General features: G+C 45.1%; 1 protein-coding gene across 1 annotated transcript in view; it reads left to right on the top strand.

The window, feature by feature from the left end:
- The first annotated feature begins 1,135 nt into the window (after positions 1 to 1,135).
- Positions 1,136 to 23,641, top strand: part of LOC119650982 (rootletin) — a 70,531-nt gene continuing 48,025 nt past the window's right edge. Inside the window, exons 1-4 of the mRNA XM_038054245.1 lie at positions 1,136 to 1,291; positions 18,972 to 19,364; positions 19,420 to 19,586; positions 19,668 to 19,833. Coding sequence (XP_037910173.1) covers positions 1,283 to 1,291; positions 18,972 to 19,364; positions 19,420 to 19,586; positions 19,668 to 19,833 — 735 coding nt within the window. The 5' untranslated portion in view covers positions 1,136 to 1,282. The remainder of the gene's footprint in view (positions 1,292 to 18,971; positions 19,365 to 19,419; positions 19,587 to 19,667; positions 19,834 to 23,641) is intronic.

Genomic DNA, 23,641 nt, shown 5'->3' with positions numbered 1-23,641 from the left:
TACGGGGTTTCGCTTGTTTGTTTTTTGAGTTTTTGCTCAGTTTTACTGTAGTACTCATATAGTTCCTACGAGTATGGGGTTAGGAGATCTTCCATGCCGTAGCCCCCGTAGCACGGTAAAGTCAGGCATACTCACTGAGGCGACCGTGAAGATCCGTACGAATATAGTCACTTACGCCCAACTGCAAACTATCCAATGAGCACGGTTCACATAACACCCTGGATTGGGAGAGGTGTTTTTCGACCCCTTGGTCTAGATCCGTAGCGTTTTGTTAATAGAAGGGTCAACCCGTAAAGGGTGCGGCTGTCACCATCCACTAACGGTCTTGGTAGACGAGAGACTTGACTCTTTGAGAACCACATATGAATCCCAGAGAGAGATAGGTTGGCTCCCAAAAATCTGTATTCCGCATCAATCTATCCTGTAGTCCACTACTTGACCCACTTCAAGGACCTACTGACGCCCGCCAAGTCCTGGGGAAGCAATAACACTTACATTCCTTACAAATTTCCTTGTTTGTTCTATAACTCTTATCATGCCAATCATCTATTCACCGATTTTTTTCCTTTCTATCATGCCTTTGGGTGCTGAGGGAGTGATATTATATTAATTATTTTAGATATAATATTTGCATGAAATACTGTCAGGATGACTTCAAACTTCTAAATTTAATTAGTGATAAGTCTCGTTTCTCCCTTTCATAAAAAATAATGTATTCAAAGCGGACTCCCCTTGGCAACAATTACGGGAATTCGATAGCGTGGTTTGTTATTTGAGAACTCTACTAGTGTACGGGGTAAATTCTTCTATGGTGGCACGCAGACACCCCAATATTTTTCTACATTGAATTCTTGTTACTACTCATAGTAGAAATTTGCGAAAATATGTTTGTCTTACTAAGCTCTAGTCGTGTACATAGTTATACATACGAGTGGCTTATGTTGTTAGCACGTGAAAACGAAAAGGACCTATTTTGACTGGATATCAACAAAATGCTCGTTACCACACCAACAGTACTTCGATAAAACCTCAAGGGTTTACCTCCTCTTCGACACATCCAGGACACTAAATTGGCTTAAAATGAGTTCAGTTGCTTCTTCGATTACAACCTGAATGGAAGGTGGCCTAGGGACGTTTGAAGTGGTTTTAGTAAAGTGCCTTGAAAGACTCTTCTGTAAAGTTGACTTATTGTGGTGTGATTGAGCCTCCCTTTCTTAAAAAAAAATCCAGTTCTTTAACCGTTGCAACATTCACCTATCACCTTATCTGAGAATCGTGGAAAATGTCACGTGTAAGTAAAAGAAAAGTCGAATAAAGACACCTTTTGCGGGGCTCAAAAAAATTATTGGGTCCAAATCCATAATTACAAGATGACATTATTCAAGCTGAAATTGCTGATAGTCTCCTAGACCTTTTTTTATTGGATTGAATTTTTCTGGATTCTTAAATTTTTTTCTTTGAACTTTTTCTACGGAACATGAATATCAGCTCCTTATCTCAAACGCTGCGTGGAATGAATTCAGCCAAAAAATTGTAAAAAAAAATTATTGGTTGGAAACATCGCCGTAGTCACAATTTCCCATAAAGTGTCCTTGGTAACATTTTTTCATGATGTGGGTGATCCGTCGAGTGGTTTCCTGATATTCCTATAAAATGGATAGTGTGAAATTTGATAGCAAATGGTAAATAAAAAGTTTCGTAGTTTTCTACTGAGTAATCGCAAACCAACCAGAAAAACTTTTCAGATTCTGTTCATTAAGAAAGTGCTGACTGGTTTCCACTGGTAATAGTGTTAATGACTCCGTGCTCCCTATCTGTGTTGAAGGCCATAAATAGTTTGAAAAAAGTATTCACGTAACTTTCTTGATGGTCTCGGTTTTTGAAACTAGAAAGTAGTTTGTATCTCTTACTGAGATATTTGCTCTCAAATTTAGAGAACAAAACACCACCTACCAATTTTAAAGGACGCCAATAAGCAAGTTCTAATCCAAATTCTTTAGGCTATTAATACTTAATAAATTTCAGATACAATACCCCAGCTATACCCGTTCGCTAAAATATGTCCTAGCTCCCTCCAGGATTTTCCGAGAAGCCTACATGGTCGCTTGACGATCCTGTACCATGTAGGATCTGCTATCCGGAGATAGTGAATTCCATTGCATAGCGTTCCAGCAAAAGGGCTTTCTCAACAACTCAAAGTTGAAGACCTATGACTTGATGAAAAAACAAGCCAGTGTCATCGTCGTAGTCGAGGTATTAGAGAGACTTTACCACGATGCAGCTCGTCATATAATAGCTATTAGATTTTCTGGAATGCCTTTACTGCCTAGAGTACTTTAGAAGCACTTCCTGTTGAGAGCTATGAAAACCCTATCAAATTCGACGAAGCAGAGCAATTGCAGAGATTTGAACTCCACACACATCTCTACAATTATCCGAAGGGTATTAAAGTGGTCGGTGCGAGAGAATTCAGTGCCTCTACTCCGATGACCGACCGCTTGACATTCGTCAGTGGGAGAGTTACCTTGCTGCCCGAGAACCTGAGAAATTTTCCAGGTTTTTTTTTTTTATTTTGAAGTAGGGTAGGTGAATGCGTTTACGCACAGAGTGTCGGACTACCAACTAAACACCTCCCTGTGATCGGAGAACTAGCCTGGAACCGTTTGACATATTACTTCGGGCTAGCCCTCCCGCTCTTCCGGCTTTGGGAGCCTTCAAGTCAGGGAATTCCTTTCATCAACGAGAGGGGAGGGGAGGAAGGGAGTTGTCAGTTCAGGGAACTCCTTACCGTCCTCCGTCGGTCGAGTTCAATCTTCTTCGCAATAAGAAGAGCCCAAAACATAATGCGCAATACGATTCCAGCTGCCAGCGCTCTTCAATATCTCTCTGACAATGTTGTCTGGAGAGAGCTCCCCTGTGTCTGCATAAAGCTGCTGACGAAAGCCGTCCCACCTCCCGCAAGAGGAAAAGGTGTGTTCAGTGTCATCCGCCACTCCATTGCAGAACACACAATCAGGAGATCGCGCCTTCCCGATATTGTGCAGGTAAGACTGAAAACTTCCATGCCCACTTACAACTTGGGTAAGCAAGTAATCAATCTCATCGTGCGTTCTGTTCAACCACGGGTCTAATTTGTCGATGAGCCGCGCAGTCCATTTGCCCCTTGGCTCATTTTGCCAAAAAAGTTGCCAATCGGTAAAGGTGTGTTGACGTTCTTCACGAGCAACCACCTCTCTTAAGTTCTCGCCCTTACGACGGTAGATAGCTTGGCGCTCCTTGGCAACCCTTACCCCCCTCCCCTCCCCCAACTCCCGCGGTTCGAAGAAGGTGCGATAAGCAGACGCCACTCGCAAAGCTCCCCGCGCCTGCACTTGAGCAAGGCGTTTACAATGCACCTCCTTGTCAAGGGCATCAGCCCATACCTCCACATAGAGCAGAACCGACTGCGTTGCTATCATAAGGAGACGTCTCCTAGTTGATATAGGGCCCCCGACATTCACCATTAGCCAAGTCAAGGCTGCAACTCCAGCTGCAACCCTGTTCGTTGCTGCTTTGATTTGCTCGAAGAAGCTCATCTTCGAGTCGAGCATTAAACCAAGGTATTTAACCGCTGGTTTTGCCTCTATAGTCAACTCGCCGATCGATAGGGGACGCAGGGTCGGGATTCTCCGTCTGGTCAAGATGACTACTTCGGTTTTTTACAGCACAAGGCTGATACCGTGAGCAGTCATCCATTTGCTTACCCGTCGTATCAATATGCCAAGTCTGCTTTGCGCCTCTTCAACAGTGCGTCTGGCAACAAGTACCGCAACGTCGTTTGCATAACCAACCAGGCGCGACCCTTCGGGCATATTGAGTGTCAGTGGACTATCGTTCCGGCCTTAAGATGGATCTCTGCCCTACTCCCGACATGATTTCCATCCTCCTTTGGCCCTCTAGCGTCTCATAGAGCAGGGAGCCGTCTTTCAGATAATCCCTCAATATCCGCAAGATAGCACGTGAAATGAGTTTTCTAGTGAGCCTAACATATCTGTTCATCTTGCGGAATTGAAGGCATTTCTGACATCAAGCGTTATGGGGAGCACTATCCGTCGAGATCGGCGGCTGTGTGCCACCCAGTCTACTCCTGCTGAGCTTCTCGAGCACTTTCGCGGCCGTGTCAAGCATACATAGCGGTCGGTATGCAGACGGGAGCTCCGGGTCTCCTTTACTGATCAACGCGAGTCTGGCCACTTTCCAGCGACAAGGAAAATGCCCTCCTTCAAGCAAGCGTTGAACACTTCAAGCATCAATTCTGGCCGTTGGCGGAATACTAGTTTGTAAACTTCCGCCAGGATGCCATCAGGGCCTGGAGCCTCCTTGTTTTTCATAGTGAGAACCGCTTCTTCGAGCCCTCTCATTGTGAAAAGAGCGCAATCTGCGACGCTTTCTGCGCTATTTACATCAACCAGTACAGGGTGTCTGGGGAACAATGCCCGCACAATGCGATCCACCTGGTCGTTGTGCAAAACGGTGGAGCTTATGACACTCCCTCCGTAGGTAGGCAATTTCTGCCGTCCACCAGTATATAGAAGGGTTGTCGCGCCTGAGGTCCCTCCGGGGCATGGAAGCCTAACACGCCGTCGTTATCAGGTTTATCACTGAATTCACAACGGTGTCAGCTGCGACACTACCACCCCCCGGAGCGCCCTTCAGTGCAGTCCAAGCTCCAAGAGCTTCGACGAACTTCCCGATGTTCACCCTCGCGACATTCCACACGCAGGGGAGCGTTGCGCTGGGGCTCGCCGGCAAGTAGCGTCAACAACTTCGAACGCGATGTACTGGTGATTACTTGCTGATAAGTCTTCTAGGACTCGCCACCCGCCCACCGATGATGCCAGAGATTCCGACGCAAAACTGATGCCAGGAATGCTTCCTTCACAGCCTGGGCGCCAAAACGTTGACGTGGATCCGGTGTTTAAAACTACGAGCCCGGTTCTCGCCGCCATTTCCATAATCCGTTTCCCTCTGGAGTCTGACTGAGGCGTGCACCATTCACGAGCCCTGACTTTAAAATCACCGCCTACCAGGTAGTTGTATCTTTAACATTCCAAAAAGAGGAATAATTTTGAGTGTGACGATTAAAGGGGTGCCTCCCGGTGTCATAAAGACAATATTTAAAATCTGGAACGCTTCAAAGAATATCCCGAACAGTATGTCGAGTTCAGATATACACTTCTACTGCTCTCGATTTATCGAGGGGGGATCGATCGGGAATATGATAATAAACGCTTGGAAAACTGGCGAAACTTACCTGCCTCCAAACGCAACGGATCGCATAATGGGGTCGAGCAGAAGATCGAAAAGAGCAGAATTTGCCTAGAATGCCAAACTAACTCTGAACGATATGGTTTGGAATCGCGGGGGACTGGTAGATGAAAATTCTGCTGGCGACGAACTGGCGCTGGAGGTATGGACCAGCTTTGGGGGCAGGCTGTCAGACCTCATTATCGAGCATCCCCCTTTTCCTCTTGGCAACAGGGTTAATCTATTGCGGCTTTTATTCTGAGTTAAGAGGATGGATTTTCGGAGGGCGGTCGGAGTATTCCTAGCTAAGGTCAAAGGGAGGAAGAAATAGAAGAGCAAAACGAGTAATAACGAGAAAAGCAGGTACTCTTCCGATGGCGAGTGAGTCCAGTGAGTCCGTCTCAGTTAAGGGAAAATGTCTTGGTTACAAGCACCAGAAATGTCCCAAAGTGGAAGACGTGGAAATTTAATGAGGTGGCCGAGGGCAGCCAGATAACCGCCGAACTTGTTGGAAGAGTATGGAAAAGCAGTGCTTCATCATAAGTAATTGGTGAAGTACCAGGATGGCCGATAAAGTTGCCATGCTTAACGATGAAGTGGAAGGTCTTATGGACGCCAAACGTGGCGATATGATCCCTGACATGGCTGCTCCAGTGGAGGAGCCGCCTCATCGAAAGGTAGCTCCTGCACTGGGAGTTACGGTTCACAGTGTGAACCCATTGAAGTGTGGGGGAAGGGGACCTTTCTCCGAAAACGGGTTGGAGGTGAAGGTGCCTAAGAGGCTTGGGTCACTAGCCATAGTGTCTGACGTACATTGCTTTATTAGTACGGATGAGCTAATACAACAGGTTCTTGAGAACCATTTCGCGAAAGAAGCGATTTAAGAAAGAGGTGAAGATTCTTAACCGCCCAATAAGCTCAGGTTTAGAGGCGACCAGCAATGCTCTCATTTAGGGCACAGCCGCTACGATCGACAAGCTGACGTCCACCAAAAGTGTGTACGTCCAGTAGTTTGGTCATAGAGCCAGGTCACATGACCTGCTGCCTGCTTGCTTTAGGTGTTTAGGATTCGATCACCGAATAAGAGGCTGCTGCGCTAAAGACCATATCTGCGCTCGTTTCGCACAGTAGCCCATGGTCTTGTCTCGTAACAACGAGGTGCGCTGCAACAACTGTGCATTACGGGGACTTCCGGTTGAACATGCGCTTAGGTCGATGCTGTGCCCCATTTACGCACCAAAAGTGGTTGCTCATACTGCTGCGTTTGAGCTAAACTGACGTAATGTACGATTGTTCGACGTTGCTCGTCTGCAGTGAACGAATGGTCATAGTGGCCGTGGTGAACCGCCACCACTTATGTGTTGTCTTGTGATGTCTTATGTGTACGCAGAGTGGCAATTTACTGGTCGAAAAGTTTCGTTGCCATTCTGCGTGCCGGTCTGAGCCCAATTAACTCGTTGAGGAGTGCCATCCTCACATACTCGAAGTAGATCCGAGTTTGCAAGATTTTTGTCACGAAGCCTTACCGGAGGTTACATGTCACGGACATAGTTCATTGTGGAGCTCAAGTACGAAGTTACGCTTCACAACTAGAGCGCCGCACCCCTTAGTTGTGGCAAAGGTGTTAGATAGGCCTCGCATCTACTGATATGTTACTGACCCTGTAGGATTAGGACGAATCATCAGCGTGGTCAAACTGTAGTAAACCGAAAGAGAGAACATGTATATCTCCTTGGCTTATCTGGTTCACAATCAGAAGAATTATAATACAACATCAGCTGCTGAACGAAATTTTCTCGCGAGACCCTGGAGCGTTGCCAGGATAAGAAGGACTGTGAATCGGAACGGCGCTTGGAAGTTATGGACCCCAGTCATTTGAGAATATCAAGTCGGTAATCAGAGAGTTCCGTTTAGAGTAGAGTAGAGATTTAAGGAAATTAAAACCTAACACCGTCTTCGTCGCTAGTAGTGATTTTATTATGCAAATATCGATATATCGGGAACAACTTGTTCCCTTCTTCAGTGCGCGGGTGTATACTGTACTGTAGAGATTTATCGAAACTATATTTCGTTTACACATGTACCACATTTCTGGAGAGGTTACGGCCCAATCAGCTTCGCCTCTTTCGCGTTAAAGACCTTTGAGCACGTCCTAGACATCTACTTAAGGACAATCATGGAGAGGTTACCCTTCTCCAAATTTCATCATGCCTACCTCAAAGGCAAATCCATAGAGGCAGCTTTTCACGAAGTAATTGGTATGGTTAGCAATATTCAACCACTAAAACTATCGAAGAGGTCTCAACCAGAATAGGATTGGAAAGGTGCTTTACACAATGGATAGTATTTATGCCAAAAACCAGGATAATCCGCTCAAACCTGGAAGGTAGCCGCTTGAAAAGAGTTGTGAGTAAAAGGGTGCCCCCTGAAATTAATTGATGAAATTCATTGGAAACTGGGCAGGAGCGGGTGAAAGTAGTGGCGCATAGCGACGACTTAGTGATGTTGGTGTCAGGGAGGGAGATTATGGAGGGCGTGTTGAAAAAGGTGTGGCTGTCAGTTGCAACCAAAACGGAGCTTATTCTGTTTACCTACAAGCCAAAGATGCGTGGCTAAATGGACAGATTATGACTTTTCTCCAAGGTAAAGTATTTGGGTATGATCCCTGATCCTATATTAAATTGAAGGCAGGCCTAGACCGGATACCGGTTGTTGCGCCGTTGATGAGAAATCCTACAGTGGATTTTTCAACCGAGAAAAGTGGAAGACAGATGATGTGTTGCGGGCTTATGACAGAGTAGTAAGGGTATTCTCGGATTCCCAAAGTGAAGTCGAATCGTACAGTTTTGTAAAATATGCCGGGTAATTCCAAGCGGCCGTACTTGCCATACTGCTGGGTCATGACTCCAGCTCCAAACATAACATGCGCATTCTAACCGACAGTTAACCCGCCGTTAGTTCCTTGTATTCCATCAATTCAAGCCTTTTTGCACTTTCGTCCAGTGGCTTTTGGACCCCTGATTTGAGACCTAACCTAACGCGAGAACTCGAAATTTCTAGGTAAGCAAACCTGTATAGGAACAATGAAGTACTCCAGTTCGTAAACTCCAAAACAAAGATCCGGCCTCGACCATGGCTAGAATATGCAGTATGAGCAAGCTGGGGTGGCTTCCGGTTGAGAGTGTTGATGGCCTAAATGGTCTCTTCTGATACACGTATGCTACTATAACTGGACGTTTCATCCACAAAAGGCAGAATTTCACCTTAAGTGACACGGCTAAGAACCGAGGTGAAGCTACTCGTTATCATGGATAGAGTACACCGTTAGAATCCTTCACTGAATCATCGAAAGGTTCGTGACCACATGTAAGTTGTATCGTGGTACGAAATACAGTTCTGAAATCAATGCGATCTGTAGCATCTTTCGCTTGCTTGACCTTTTTGTCACAGGATGCACTACATTGAACATGCTCGAGCACGTCACCCTCGCCATCACTCCCTGTGGTCAATAGAGTCTTTAGTCTCTTCCGTTGATAAGACCGCTTCCACGATACCATAATGAACCGGATGTTGGGTAGGTTATTCAACGTATCTGTTGTCCAGTCAGGCAAGATAACTCCCACTGTCGAACGATAGCTAGGTAATATATACGGCTGCTGGACTTGGGGGGTCTCTACGAGAAGTGGCGGACGCAATTCCCAAACGAACGTCGGCCATCAGAGGGTGATCCCTTCCGAGGCTGACGTCAGCGACTCGCGCATCCTGAAGACAACTTCTAAATCGACTACTGAACGCAAAGTTGAAACCTAACTGACCTTATGGCAAGCTCTGTGCTCGAACAGTATGCCATCAATGACGGAACGATGAAAACTGCAGAAATCCACAGACCTCTCACCATTGAGTTAACTTCTATAAGACCGTTTTTTTCCCATCACATGTCCAAGCAATGTGGTATCAAAGCCCACCTTGTGATTTAGATCACTCTTCCTGATCATAATCACACTTTTAGGAGACCCAACCTGAATTGTATATAATTGCTCGCAGAAAGCATCTTTCTTCACTATATCGGAAATCTCGGTTGGTGCATGGAACTTATTTCACTTAGGCCCAGAATGTGCAGCTCATATTGCTGGAATTCTCCCTCCAGTTGGAGAAAGCGAGCATTCTGGAGATTCTCGATATCATTGCCGACGACATTCCAAAAGCCAATCATAATCCATTCTCGCATTCTCGATAACCAAAGGTCGTAACCTTGAGGTAAGTCCCTATTCAAGGCGTTGTTGACGTTTCGGTACGAGCAAAGTTTCGAAGTCTGCAGGTTGCTAGCCCAAAAATTTCGATCCTTTTTAGCCACCTCTATCAATTTATAGTCCACAAAGTTTATCAGAAGGACATCACTATTATTATAGTCCAACGATTTATTGTTGCAGGTGTGTGTGGAAAATTGTCTCCCCATAGTTAAGAAAATTCCATATGCAAGAATCAAGGGAGCGCCTATCTATGCATTCATATATTAGATATGCTTGTTTACATGGCTGCATGCATTTATCTGATGTACGTCTTGACAAGTATGGAACTTAATGGGTATAACTTGTGGTGAACCCAAGAAACGGTTACATATACGGAATACGTATTGTGGCTAATGTAGCGATACCTTTGAAAGGAGTTGCGTGTTATGGGCAATTATAAGCTCCACAATGGAACCCAGTGAAAACTTAATCATCGTCATTGATTTTAAACATTTATTTTCATGAGGATGAAAGCATCTCGTTTCCAATAATCATTTGCATGTATAAATGCACAGTGGGGGTTGAAATTGAACGACGACGTCCTTTTTACGAATGTTGACAAATGTACATATCTGGAGTGCTTTCAAAACTGTTTTAATATAGTGAACTGTAACTATGAAGCTTGTAATAAATATAGAACCAAAAGATATACCAGCCAGTTGATCCATAACGAGGGTTGCATTTAATCTAAATTTTTAACTAATCAAACCCCCAGGCGGAGATCAGAGTAACCTATGTAATATCCCCCGTTTCACGATTCTCAGCTCCCTAAAGTATCCGATGATTTCATGATATGTGAACTATCTTTTTTGTGTGAAACAAAACCTTATTAGATTCGACTCAATGTCTGTCTGCCCGTCTGTCTATTTGTCTTTTTTTCATCGTCGGAAGGTAGAAAGGTTCAAAAACCTATTGCTGGCTCCTGCCATGCGGTTATATAAGACTCTTACTCATTAAAAGCACCTCCTTCTCTGTCCACTCTCCCCACGGGACTGCTACAAAGTATTGCATCGCGGGGCAGGATCAGTTATTTTCTGCAACCCATTATGGTGCTCTCCCTTTCTTGTTTTCTTCGCAATTCTTCCTGCCTAAGCTAAGGACATTTGGCGCAGAACAGTAGAGGAGGAGCGCGGGCGTCTCGGGTAGTCATGGAGGTGAACTGCGATCGATGGCGCTTAGATGCAGTTGACGCGCTATACCCCACCAAGGGGTAAATGGCTAACAAATAAACTGTTGATGAATATTTTTCAAAAAACTGTTCCGCTCGAAACGTCTCACCATAGGGTCAAAGCTCTTACTGTACAAGACTATGATCTTGCCAGTCCTCATGTATTCCTCAATAGATTCAACAGGTCACGGTGGGCGGGTCACTTAATCCGTATGGATAAGGATGATCCCACCCGGAAAGTCTATAAGGGCAATATCTATGGTAGAAAAAGAAGACGAGGCAGACCCTGCCTAAGATGGAGCGATGGCGTAGGCCAGGACGCCAGACAGCTTTTAGGGATATCGAATTGGTGGGCCTCGGCGCAAAACCGAGATGTCTGGAGTTCCTTATTAAGGCAGGCCTAGACCGGATACCGGTTGTTGCGCCGTTGATGATGATGATGCATATTTTTCAGCTCCTTTACAATTTGTTTCCAAGCCTCCGTTGACTCCAGCGTGAACTCCAAAATATTTTCGGATGTGAAGCACCTGTTTGCGACTACCTCCAATCTAGTTTGGAGCTGATAAACCTGGGGCAATTAAATACAACATGCTCCGCTTTCTCGGTCACGTTACCATACCTTGAGCAGCATTGTGATTCGTCGTGACCAAATCGATGTAGCACGATCATCATCATCATCATCAACGGCGCAATAACCGATATCCGGTCTAGGCTTGCCTTAATAAGGAACTCTAGACATTCCGGTTTTGCGCTAAGCTCCACCAATTCGATATCCCTAAAAGCTGTCTGGCATCCTGACCTACGCCATCGTTACATCTCAGGCAGGGTCTGCCTCGTCTTCTTTTTCTACCATAGATATTGCCCTTATAGACTTTCCGGGCTGGATAATCCTCATCCATACGGATTAAGTGACCCGCCCACCGTAACCTATCGAGCTGGATTTTATCCACAACCAGACGGTCGTGGTATCGCTCATAGATTTCGTCGCTATGTAGCCTACGGAATCGTCTATCCTCATGTAAGAGACCAACAATTTTTCGGAGTATTCTTCTCTCGAACGCGGCCAAGAGTTCGCAGTTTTTTTTACTAAGAACCCAAGCCTCCGAGGAATACATAAGGACTGACAAGATCATTGTCTTGTACTATAAGAGCTTTGACCCTATGGTGAGACGTTTCTAGCGAAACTGTTTTTATAAGCTGAAATAGGCTCTGTTGGCTGCCAACAACCGTGCGCGGATTTCATCGTCGTAGTTATTATCGGTTGTGATTTTCGACCCTAGATAGGAGAAACAGTCTCAAAGTGGTAATTTTCCATCTTCATTGTTTTCGTGTGACCAGTGCGATTCGATGTGGTTCGTTCTTTTGGTTTTCGTGCCGACGTTGCCACCATGTACTTCGTCTTGCTTTCATTAATGTGCAGCCCAAGATCTCGCGCCGCCTGCTCGATCTGGATGAAGGCAGTTTGTACGTCGTTCTTCCCATAATGTCGATATCGTCAGCGTAGGCCAGTAGTTGGGTGGACTTGAAGAGGATGGTGCCTGACGCATTAACATCGGCATCACGTATCACTTTCTCTTGGGCCAGGTTGAAGAGGACCTATGATAGGGCATCCCCTTCTCTTAGACCGTTCTTGATGTTGAATCCTCTCGAGAGTGATTCTGGCCTCGCATATTGCTCAGGGTCAGCCTAGTCAGCCTTATCAATTTCGTCGGGATACCGAATTCTCCCATGGCCGTGTACAGTTTTACCCTGGCTATACTGTCATAGGCGGCTTTAAAGTCAATGAATAGATGGTGCAACTGATGTCCATATTCCAACAGTTTTTCCATCGTTTGCCGCAGAGAGAAAATCTGATCTGTTATTGATTTGCCTGGAGTGAAGCCTCTTTGGTATGGGCCAATGATTTTCTGAGCGTAAGGGGCTATGCGGCCTAGCTAGATACCGGAGAATATCTTATAGATGGTACTTAATCCCTCTCTCCCTTTTATGAAAGGGACATATAATGCCTCTTTGCCAATCGTCAGGCATTGATTCGCTGTCCCACACCTTGAGCACAAGTTGATGAACCACTTGGTGTAATTGGGCGCCTCCATATTTAACTAATTCGGCTGTAATTCCATCGGCTCCTGGCGACTTATGATTTTTAAACCGATGAATTGCACGGACTGTTTCTTCTATGCTTGGTGGTGGCAGCATTTGTCCGTCGTCTTCAGTTGGCGGGACCTCCAACTTGCCAATATTTTGGTTGTTAAACAGTTCATCAAAATACTCAACCCATCGCACCAATATGCCCATTCTGTTGGAAATCAGATTTCTCTCTTTGTCTCGGCAGGACGAGCATCGAGGTGTATAAGGCTTCATCCTCCTGACTTGTTGGTAAAACTTCCACGCCTTGTGCGAGGCCCACGTATGTTTGTGGACCGCTTTCAGCGCAAACCAGGTACTTCCAACAAACATTTCGTGTGATACTGCTAATTGAATAATCCGCAGTCCGTTATCATTGGTATCCCTATGTAAGCTATGGGAGCCAACGTATCACCTGAACACGGGCTCCTTCCCTATTTGGCTGTTAAAATCCCCAAGTATGATTTTGATATCATATCTGGGACAGGCTTCGAGGGTTCGTTCTACTGCCTCGTAGAAGGTATCCTTCTCCGACTCTGCAGTCTCCTCTGTAGGGGGGTGAACGTTTATGAGGCTTATATTTCTAAACTTGCCTCGCAAGCGCAGAGTGCATAGCCGTTCGCTTATGTTTTCAAAGCCGATAACAGCAGGTTTCACTTTTTGGCTGATTAAGAAACCTACTCCGAGCACATGGTTTACTGGATGACCGCTATAGTATATGGCGTAGCGGCTCTTCTTTAGGAAACCGGTCCCTGTCTATCGCCTCTCTTGCAACGCTATTATATCAGCCTTATATTTGGACAGGCTATCGGCTAACTGCTCAGTAGTATTCGGTCTGTACAGGGAGCGCACGTTCCATGAGAAAATGCACAAGTCGTTAATCCGTTGTCGTTTTCGGGTTCGTCGTTGTATTATAAAATCCATCCTGTCCGAGGCTCGTTCCGTGGCTTCGTAACATCGGTTTTCTATGTAGGGTTGTCAGCCCTACCCAACTCCCAATCTGGAAGACCAGTTGGTATATTTTGTCCCGTTTTTGGCCCAGGAGACTCGCCTTCATTGTTCTCCGTCTGCGGTTTTTCATGAAGAAAGGACTCCCAGCGATCACCACGTGGAGGTGTAGATAGGGTTTGATGGTAGAGCTATTGGTGTTGGTTCAGCAGACGTTTGCCAGGTTTTATGCTCATCGTGGGTACCAATCCACGTTTCGCGCTGGAACCTATACTACCCTTTGACTTCAAAATGTATGCCGCGAAAAATGTAACAGGTCTCCTTCTCAGAACGTATCCTATACAAAATCTAGACCTCAAAATACATGCCATTCTGATACCTGTTCAAATAAAATTCATAAATGACCGGTAAGTGCCTCCTACAGGTTCAACACTGGCAGGAGGAAGTGACAATAAAAATAAAAAATAAAAACACGTTAAAGAGGTGCGACAATTCTATTACTGGCTCTGCTATACAGTGGAATCCACTCTTCCAAGATGGCCGACGAGTGAATCGCCCCAAGAGCACTTTACACAGAACAGTATAGGAGGAGTGTGGTCATCTCGTGAAGTCCTTGGGGGAGTCAAAGCACATTTCAGTGGACCGGGTACAATGGTACGTAGGTGTGGTTAAGACGCTATACCGTACCAAGGGATGCATGTCTTATGTTTCTACGCAAAGAAAATGAATTGAAATTACTAAAATAATAATTACACATCCCTGATTGAATTTAATTTTCAATTGGTTGAAAACCGCCTTCATAATTAAATATTCTGAATAAACAAATATCTCTCTATCTTTTCGCTGTTCAAGAATGTCAAAACCTCATAACAATTATGCAAACATATTATTGACAAAATGTTTATCACATTTCGGCATATTTACTATCCAGTCCCAATCCAAATAGAAAATTCACTCCCAGAACTCCTTTCCTACGTTGCCGCGGTTTTCCCCGCGGGAATACAAGAACGACATTCCTATTCGATATATGAAACAATTTGAGTTGTACAAGAAGATGGTGACAGCCTGTACAATGCGTGCAAACTATCATTTATATGCAGACAAAAAATTCAGGAACCGTAAATATTATGCTAACGTAGCACTCGTATATCATAGCCGGAAGGATATCTGTTGTACGATGGATTTCTTCGTACAGTGGCTCTGATTGAATATTTTATTGACTTCGGATTTATACAAATACATGATTCTTATCTTTTTTGCTCTTAATGTCATGTTTCGATGGGAATAGACTACCTAACAGAAAATAAATTATGTTTTGCATGAGATACTTTTGTTAAATGGAGTATTTATTGGTGAAAGAGTTTGAATGTCCAATCCTTTCTTATTATGAAATCGCCGTTGCCGACCAAGAACGGTTCTAATTTTTATATTGATCCCAAACGTCTGCTCTAATGTTCTAGATTTATCTTTAGGATTCATAAGCACGGATAGCAGTTATTTGTAATTTTTCAGAATACCATCACATGAGGCCGGGGGCGGCCAAGAGAGAAGAATTATCCCAGAATCCCAAAAATTTGGCAAAATTGACTGTGAAGGTCCGCCCGCAAATATGGTACTGAAGTTCCACCGAAGTGTTTTGTCGACGAGGACCTTTGACCATTTCAGTCCCTCCCGTGTCATTTATCAAAACTTTACGCGTTCTGAAATCGATGCGAGGGTCCGCACCGGAAACTGAAAAACGAACAAACATGGGACATCGCGGGAACCTATCAAAATACCCTTTGGGTTTTTTCCATCCAACCTTGCCAGCCATAGGCCATTATATTGAAGGTGTGCCTTGTATTTATTGTGAACCTTGCGGGTTAGAGGGAGGTGAAGACGGAGTCCTCACATCAAAACGAATTAGCTCCGATTCATTTTATTATGATTAAAAAAAATCATTCAAAGGCAACAAAAGATTTCATGCAGAAACAACCAAAAAAATTCATGCAACGACAAAAAATGCTCGCTCAGAAATAATAACAAAGAATTCCGCCGTAGCCGGTCCCAAGTCCGGTTGTGCAAGGAGGTGTAGATAGCTTCAGTCTCAGGGGCTAAGTGAAGAAAGTGCAGGAACTTTGTAGTCTTCAAGATTACTCACTGAGGAAGCTATCATCACACCTGACAGTCAGGTATAAAATGCGTCCAATACAGATGGCCGGCCGGAGTTGTCTGACTTGGTGACTGAGTTAGGCTCTCATAATGGACAGCACGGCGTCGAAACCGTTAATTGTGGAGCCGTTCAACATTTAAGCGCCATGATGATCAGGAGCTCCGCCTGCTCCAGGTGTTCCGCCACAATCTGTAATGACCACTTCAGCTTCAGAAGATTGACTTTCGCGTTATTGGTTTGAGTGACCGAAGAGATTCACCGGGGAAAGTTCGCCTGCAATGTCAGCGCAACTCACTAAGGCATTGCTAGGCTGGCTCAAATCAGTACTAGCAATGCCGACAGACGGAAGAAGAACAAAGTGCAGAGGGTTCACCGGAACTGTGCCATCGCTAGTGAGACTGGCGCAAAGGACCAGTTGAGTTCTGTCAGATCACAACAAATCAATTGAGCAATTTCCGGTGACTGAAGCGAAAAAATATTGGGATGGGCTTTTTTGGGTTACCCGTCCACTCCGCTAAGCGTGCTGACTGATTGAAGGCATCCACCATGCACTATCCTAGACATGAATTTTGTGGAAATTACCGAAGAAGACGTTTATCGAGAGGCCCTGGTCTGAATCGGTAGAATTTCTAGTACAAAAAGTTCACCAGTACGCATGGTCGGTTGGTACATGGCGTAAACCAGGTTTTAGTCAACTGGAGGATTTTCCACCTAGAAATTTTGCAAAGAAACCATGCTCGAGCTAATGATTTGAAGGATGTTCTGCTGCCCGAACTCCTACGAGGTCTGAAAGTGGTGCTAAAATGGCATCTCTTGCACTCTATTTGCTATCCCTTCACTGGCATATGTATTTGGAATGTTGCCGTGGTAAAGATCGATCTGAAAAAAGTCCAGCGGCGGATGCGGACTACTATGTATGTCCAAATTCCCAACCTTCCTCGTGACATCGCTAGTTACTTATTTTTACAGCAAGGACCAGGCGAGTCCTTTATATTTTGCTGTTTGTAAAGCCAATTGCAGGCTGAATCCACTTGAATGGAAATCGAAGGCAATGCATGATGGACACGTGAATTGTCTCTGGCAGTCGTTTGTCAATTTGCTTTTTGTCGAACGGATAGCTGTGTGCTGGGGAGCTCTTTCCTGAGACGGAGGGGCTTATGTGTGCCGTTTCGGAGGACTTCCCCCTCCCCTGAAGTCACAAAAAGTTAATAATGAAAGAGCGGTGGAAAACGTGCAATGCAGAATACGGGATTTGGGGTTAAAGACATTGGACCATCTCATTTCTGGCTGCACTGTAATGGCTCCAGGAAAATACACGAACAGACATAATGCTGTATATAATTATTGAGACAGGCAAGTCCTGACTGATCGGCATATACCAGATAACAAGCCTGATGTGCTGTTAGTTGACAAGAAAGGTCGCTAGGCGTATATTATTGATGTTACTATCTCCCATAATAGCAACTTTAAGCGGAAATCCTTAAAGAAGAAGATGAAATATGAGGCTCGGAAAATCACAGAAATTTGACATCTCGAGAAAGTGATTGTAATTCCTATAATGTTGTCAGCTAGGGTTTTTTGTACCACCACCAGAGCCGCTATATATTTTAAGGTAGGTAGGATCGTCCGGGATTGTGACAACTCGAAAAAAAGGAAAGGAAGGAAAATACAAAAACTGAGCCCCCCCCCCCCCCTCCTTCCAGAGCTCATAAAGGAAAGGTTCTTAGAAATATACGGGATCTGTTCTGAAACTAGAAAGACTGGTTTTTACCCGGGCGTATCTTGCCCAGTACTAGAGGACGACGCTGCCTCAGCAACCCTATAACCAAAACTGGGCCACACGAAACTCTTTTCTATTCCCAAGAATAAAATTGACCCCCAAGGGGAAATATCAGGGCTCAGTAGAAGTTGCTTAACAGGCCCCCAGATTTAGGCCCGGCTGTTATATCAAAGATGCAATGCATCAAACTCTTGCTGCTTAGCCTCCGCTCGCCCCCTCCCCCTGCAGTTGGTCCTTTCACGCGCAAAGTCGTTGCTCTCAATCAACATATCACGTCATGCTCCCCGCTCGTAAAATAAAGAGAGATCACTATCGCGATCCAGGAAACTCGCGCCATCGCCAGCAATTTAAAAACCTGTCACGTCTCGGCTTTCTCAACGTGCTGTTCGATTTTTCAACTGCAGCGCTGAAGCGGCAATTTTTTTCGTACTCTTTAATTGTGGGGGAAAAACAATTCTCTTCAAGAATAACCGACGACCTCACTCTTCCAGCATTCAATCACCTATCGCCCTCGGCGTGGAAACTATACGCTTTGGGTGTCAGTAGCGAAACAGTTTCAATCTAACTTACTTCTCTCCCAAAAAAACGCAGGATGATCCTCACCACACACCAGTCTTCAGCTGTTGATCTTGTATCGATCCGGTTTTCCAACCAGACCGGGGTCTAGCTAGATCACAGCATTTGCATCAGCAATATTTCGCTTTAGCCAGAAAGAAACCGTAGAAATGCATTTCGTAATATGCAGTGTGATTAAATCCATGTGTAAAGATCATCAAAAATAGGTTAATGATCGTTTGGGGAATCTTATTCCTACATTAACTATAAAATCTTTGAATGAATTTTAGGGTTTTGTGGAAAGCTAAAATGTGTTATAAAATTGTAAAACTGAAATTTTTGATCATATATTACTATTTTAAAATAAGTGAATGTCGGAATATGGAATTGAAAGGTGATGAAAATGTTAAAGGAAGTTAAGGAGGAACAAAGAAATATGCAGCATACCAGAAAAAAACCTCTGATTTGCTTTTCACAGGACAAAGAGAACTAACTGATGCAGATGCTGGTAAATCATGAATACACGAATACAAAATTGAGAAAGATAAATCGAAGGAATTTGTCTCTTTGCCTGGTTCATTTTTAGCGATGTCAGATTGCTTTTTTTTTCGAATTCTATCTACGAATCCGCAGGTCTTAATATCTAACATGAACATTCTTACCTTGCAGGTACCATACAAAAGCACATTGAACACAAATTTGGGATCACCGACACGAGAAAAGCAAACAGTAGGAAGCAAGAAACCATTCTCACGGCCTTTTAACAAAAGTCGTATTGAGAATAGCACGTCTACACCAAGGATGTCGAGTCCGACATCTGCAGAAACATCAACGCTTCTTCGGCAAAATCAAGAACTGCGTCAACGTCTTCAGGACGAAGCTGGCAGTTACCGGCGCCGAATCGATGCCTACAAACAAGCGCAGCAGAACCAAGCTGCTCTCGTCAGTCGTTTACAGGCGAAAGTTCTGCAATATAAGCAGCGATGCAATGATTTGGAGGGAAAAATTCACGATATAAAACCCATTTCAACATGCTCTCCGAAAAAATCATCAATGGGACCGGTAATGGCAGCTGAAACAATAAAAAAAATTTCACTCTACATTGAAATATTTTCAGTGTCCATCATCTGGAATGCCATTACCACCTCCACCAACTCACCACACCCATCAGCCCACAAGTTTACCTTGCAGCTCTCCACCTTTAGACACACCCCCACCTTGTCGAGATTACGTTCACCATGATCATGATGATATTTGCCGGAATTTAGACGAGGAAAAGCACAGGTAAGGACATGGTTGCTTGCGAACTACATTTGTATCTTACTCAATAAACAGAACAACAATAATCCTGCAATTACTTTACAGATGCGAACAATTGATTGCTCAGAACAACACACTCCGTCAACAATTGATTGAATCAAATCGAACAAACGAGGCTTTGACGAATGACTTACAGAAGCTAACAAATGACTTTGCGAATCTTCGGGATGAGCTCCTCCTCAAAGAAGATGAATTCAAGGAAGAAGAACAGGTAAGGGAAGTCTGGAAGGATAAGCATTAATTGCATATAGAATAAGGAAATCTGCCTTTTTATGGTAGTTAGTCGTCTATAGTTGAGAATTATCAACTCCTATGGTATCTCCACTTTTGCCTGATGGTAGATTTCTCGCAAAGATACGTCCTTACAAGTGGGGGATGCGACTCTAGCTTGTCGGCTTGTCGACATTATCACCACAACCACCTCGAGTCCCACGCCAATGTTAAGTTTCGCAAAATGTTGCGAATGGGACACACTCAACCCCGAGAATCGTGTTTGTCCTAGATTCCTCTGAAACCGGTGCGATCTCCATTCAGCAGCGTTTGGGGCTTATTTTTGCCAACTTTGCTGCTGTGTTAACAGCCGAGCCTTTGTCAATGACCGTTTCGCGTCGCTGATCTCATCAGCACTTGACCCGACATTTTCAAATGCAGAAAAGAGCTTTTGCCTAACAAGGTCGTCCGGCTGCACTGGTCATGTTTCAAGCTCAGGCATGGTTGCATTTACCAGCCGCTGCCTTTAATCCTCGTGTACCGAACATTCATATAGCACGGAAAGTGCCGTTTCCTGAGCTCCGCAGTCACAGCAACTCCTTGTGCTGAGCTGGAATTGCGTAAAATTGAAGTCACCGTGTCCTGTAAGGAATTGACTTATTGGCTATCATCCACATCGTTTTCATCCTCCTCGCAATGTCTGGGAAGAATACCCTTGTCAATTGCCCCGTTTGACTGTTTGGCAGCCGTTGAGCTTTTTCTCTAAACAGTTGAACCCCGCTCAATAGAACGACAGCAGCTACGATCGAGAACTGCGCGCCGGGTACTTGAGCATTAAATGCTTCCATTTTCCCCTAGATGGCAGGCCATTCACAGTGTTCACAGACCATAAGCCTCTCACGTATGCTTTAAAACAAAAGCTCGACAAAGCCTCCCCTCGTCAGCTTCGACACCTGAGCTTTATAAGCCAATTCACGTCCGACATACAGCACGTTTCCGGCAAGGACAACATAGTTGCTGACGCTTTGTCATTCGACTTCTTGGCTATCGCCCAGGCGCAGGAGGATGACGCAGTGCTTCAGAGCCTCAAATCCAATCCCAAATACAAATTTCGGGAGTTGGCCATTTTCGGCTCGAAGCTCTCTCTCTGTTGCGAGTACTCGGAAAAGGGACCCCGGCCACCTTTCGCAAGGGAGTGTTCCGCGCGGTTCACGACTTAGCGCATCCAGGCATCAGGACGACAAATCGGCTAGTCACCGAAAAATACTTCTGGCCCTCCATGAACGTCAATTCCTGGGCCAGAGAGTGCATCGCATGCCAGAAGTGTAAGGTCACCAGGTATATGCCTGAAAAGAAGTGGGCTTATTCCCACGCAGTACCAAGCGATTCCGCACAATAAACCTCAACATCGTAGGCCCTTTACGAGACTCGCACGGTTTCAAGTATTGCCTCACAATCATCGACAGGTTTACGCGGTGGCCTGAGGCAATACCTCTGAAAGACATTACGGCGCAATCTTGTGCCGAAGTCTTCTGTCGAGAGTGGATCCCTCACTTTGGTGTCCCTGCAGTGATTATCACTAACCAGGGGATGCAATTTAAGTCCACCCTTTTGTCGGAGTTAGGCAAACTCCTGGGATTCAAACGCCAGCGAACTACGGCTTACCACTCGCAATCCAATGGGATGCTAGAGCGTTGGCACCAGACGCTGAAATCCGCCATTATGGCCCGCGACGATCCGTCTTGGACTCAGGTCTTTCCTCTCGTCCTACTTGGCCTTCGAACAACCCGCCGAGAGGAATTTGCTGCTAGCCTCGCGGAGCTGGTATACGGGAGAGCCCAAGACTCCCAAGTGATCGGGTCTCACAGACTCTGTATTGCTGCATACTGCCCTAACCTATTACAACCGCCTATATTCCAAACATCGGTCAACACTGGTTTATTCAGTCGCTTAATACAATAATTCACTCTTTAGAAAGGTAACTTCCCCCAGGGCCCAGATTACAAACTGAACTACGGAACTAGACGTGACCGGAGGTTTTTCACGACTTTCCTTTGTATTTTGTTCAGATAATATTTTGTTGCGTTTAGAAATATAAGCCTCATAAACGTTCAGGCCCCTACAGAGGAGGTTGCAGAGTCGGAGGAGGATACCTTCTACGAGGCAGTTGAGCGAACCCTCGAAGCCTGTCCTAAGTATGATATCAAAATCATACTTGGAGATTTCAACAGTCAAGTAGGGACAGAGCCCGTATTCAGGCGATACGTTGGCTCCCATAGCTTACACAGGCATACCAATGATAACGGATTGCGCATTATCCAGTTAGCAGCATCACACGAAATGGTTATTGGAAGTACCTGGTTTGCGCGAAAAACGGTTCACACACATACGTGGGCCTCTCCAGACGGGACCACTTTCAACCAAATCGACAACGTGCTGATTGAACGCCGCCACCTCTCAGTCTTGATGAATGTCAGAACATATAGGGGGGCCAATGTGGACTCGGATCACTATCTCGTCGGAATGGTGCTCCGAACTCGAATTACGACACCACTTACAATCCCCTGTGATAATCAGCTAAGAGTGAATACTGAAACCATCCACAACACAGCCCTCCACGACACCTATAAGAGGGAAATGGATGCCGCAATAACCGCAGTCAACAGAGGTCCTGGAGACGAAGCATCAAAAAATGATCTTCACAATCACCTGAAGAACGTTATCATTGATACGGCCACGAACATACTTAGCCCCAGCCGCAAAAGGAGTCGGAACGGCTGGTTTGACGATGAATGTAAGCTAGCAACGGAATGGAAGAATGCTGCATACCGAGTAATGTTGCATTCTCAAAGAATGCGGGCGCGCGCAGAGACTTATCACGAACTCCGTCGAGCGGAGAAGCGACTTCACAGACGAAAAAAGGAAGCCTGGGAGAACCAACAAGTCTGTGAACTTGAAAAGCACAGGGAGCAACCGCACCAGACGCGCAAGTTTTACCAACAACTAAGCAGGATGAAGCCTTTCACACCTCGATGCTCATCCTGCCGAGATAAAGAGGGAAATCTGATTTCCGACAGAATGAGCATATTGGAGCGATGGGTTGAGTACTTTGATGAATTACTGAACAACCAGAACATCGGCGAGTTGGAGGTCCCGCCAACTATAGACGACGGACAAATACAGCCGAATTAGTTAAATATGGAGGAGACCAGTTACAATAAGTGGTTCATCAACTTGTGCTCAAAGTATGGGACAGCGAATCAATGCCTGACGATTGGCAACGAGGCATTATCTGTCTCATACATTAAAACTGAGATATCACACAGTGCAGCAATTATAGAGGTATCACGTTGCTGAGTACCATCTATAAGATATTCTCCACTATCTTGCTAGGCCGGATAGCCCCATACGCCCAGAACATCATTGGCCCATACCAAAGAGGCTTCACTCCAGGCAAATCGGCAGCAGATCAAATTTTCTGTGTGCGGCAAGCGTTGGAAAAACTTGCAAGAATTACGATCCTCTTTAAGTCCACCCAACTACTGGCCTGCGCTGACGATATCGACATCATGGAAAGAACGACGCGAGACGTACAAACTGCCTTCATCCAGATCGAGCAGGCGGCGCGAGATCTTGGGCTGCAACGTCAGCATGGAAAACCAACCAAACAACAACATCAAACCGCACCGATCAAACAGGAAGAATAAAGATAGGAGACTACAACTTTGAGAATTTTTGGCCCCCTATATGAGGATGGACGATTCCGTAGCCTACATAACGACGAAATCTATGAGCGCTACCACGACCGT

The sequence above is a fragment of the Hermetia illucens genome, chromosome 3, assembly GCF_905115235.1.
Source record: "Hermetia illucens chromosome 3, iHerIll2.2.curated.20191125, whole genome shotgun sequence".
Classification (NCBI taxonomy): Eukaryota; Metazoa; Arthropoda; class Insecta; order Diptera; family Stratiomyidae; genus Hermetia; species Hermetia illucens.
This window is presented reverse-complemented; position numbering and strand designations above follow the sequence as displayed.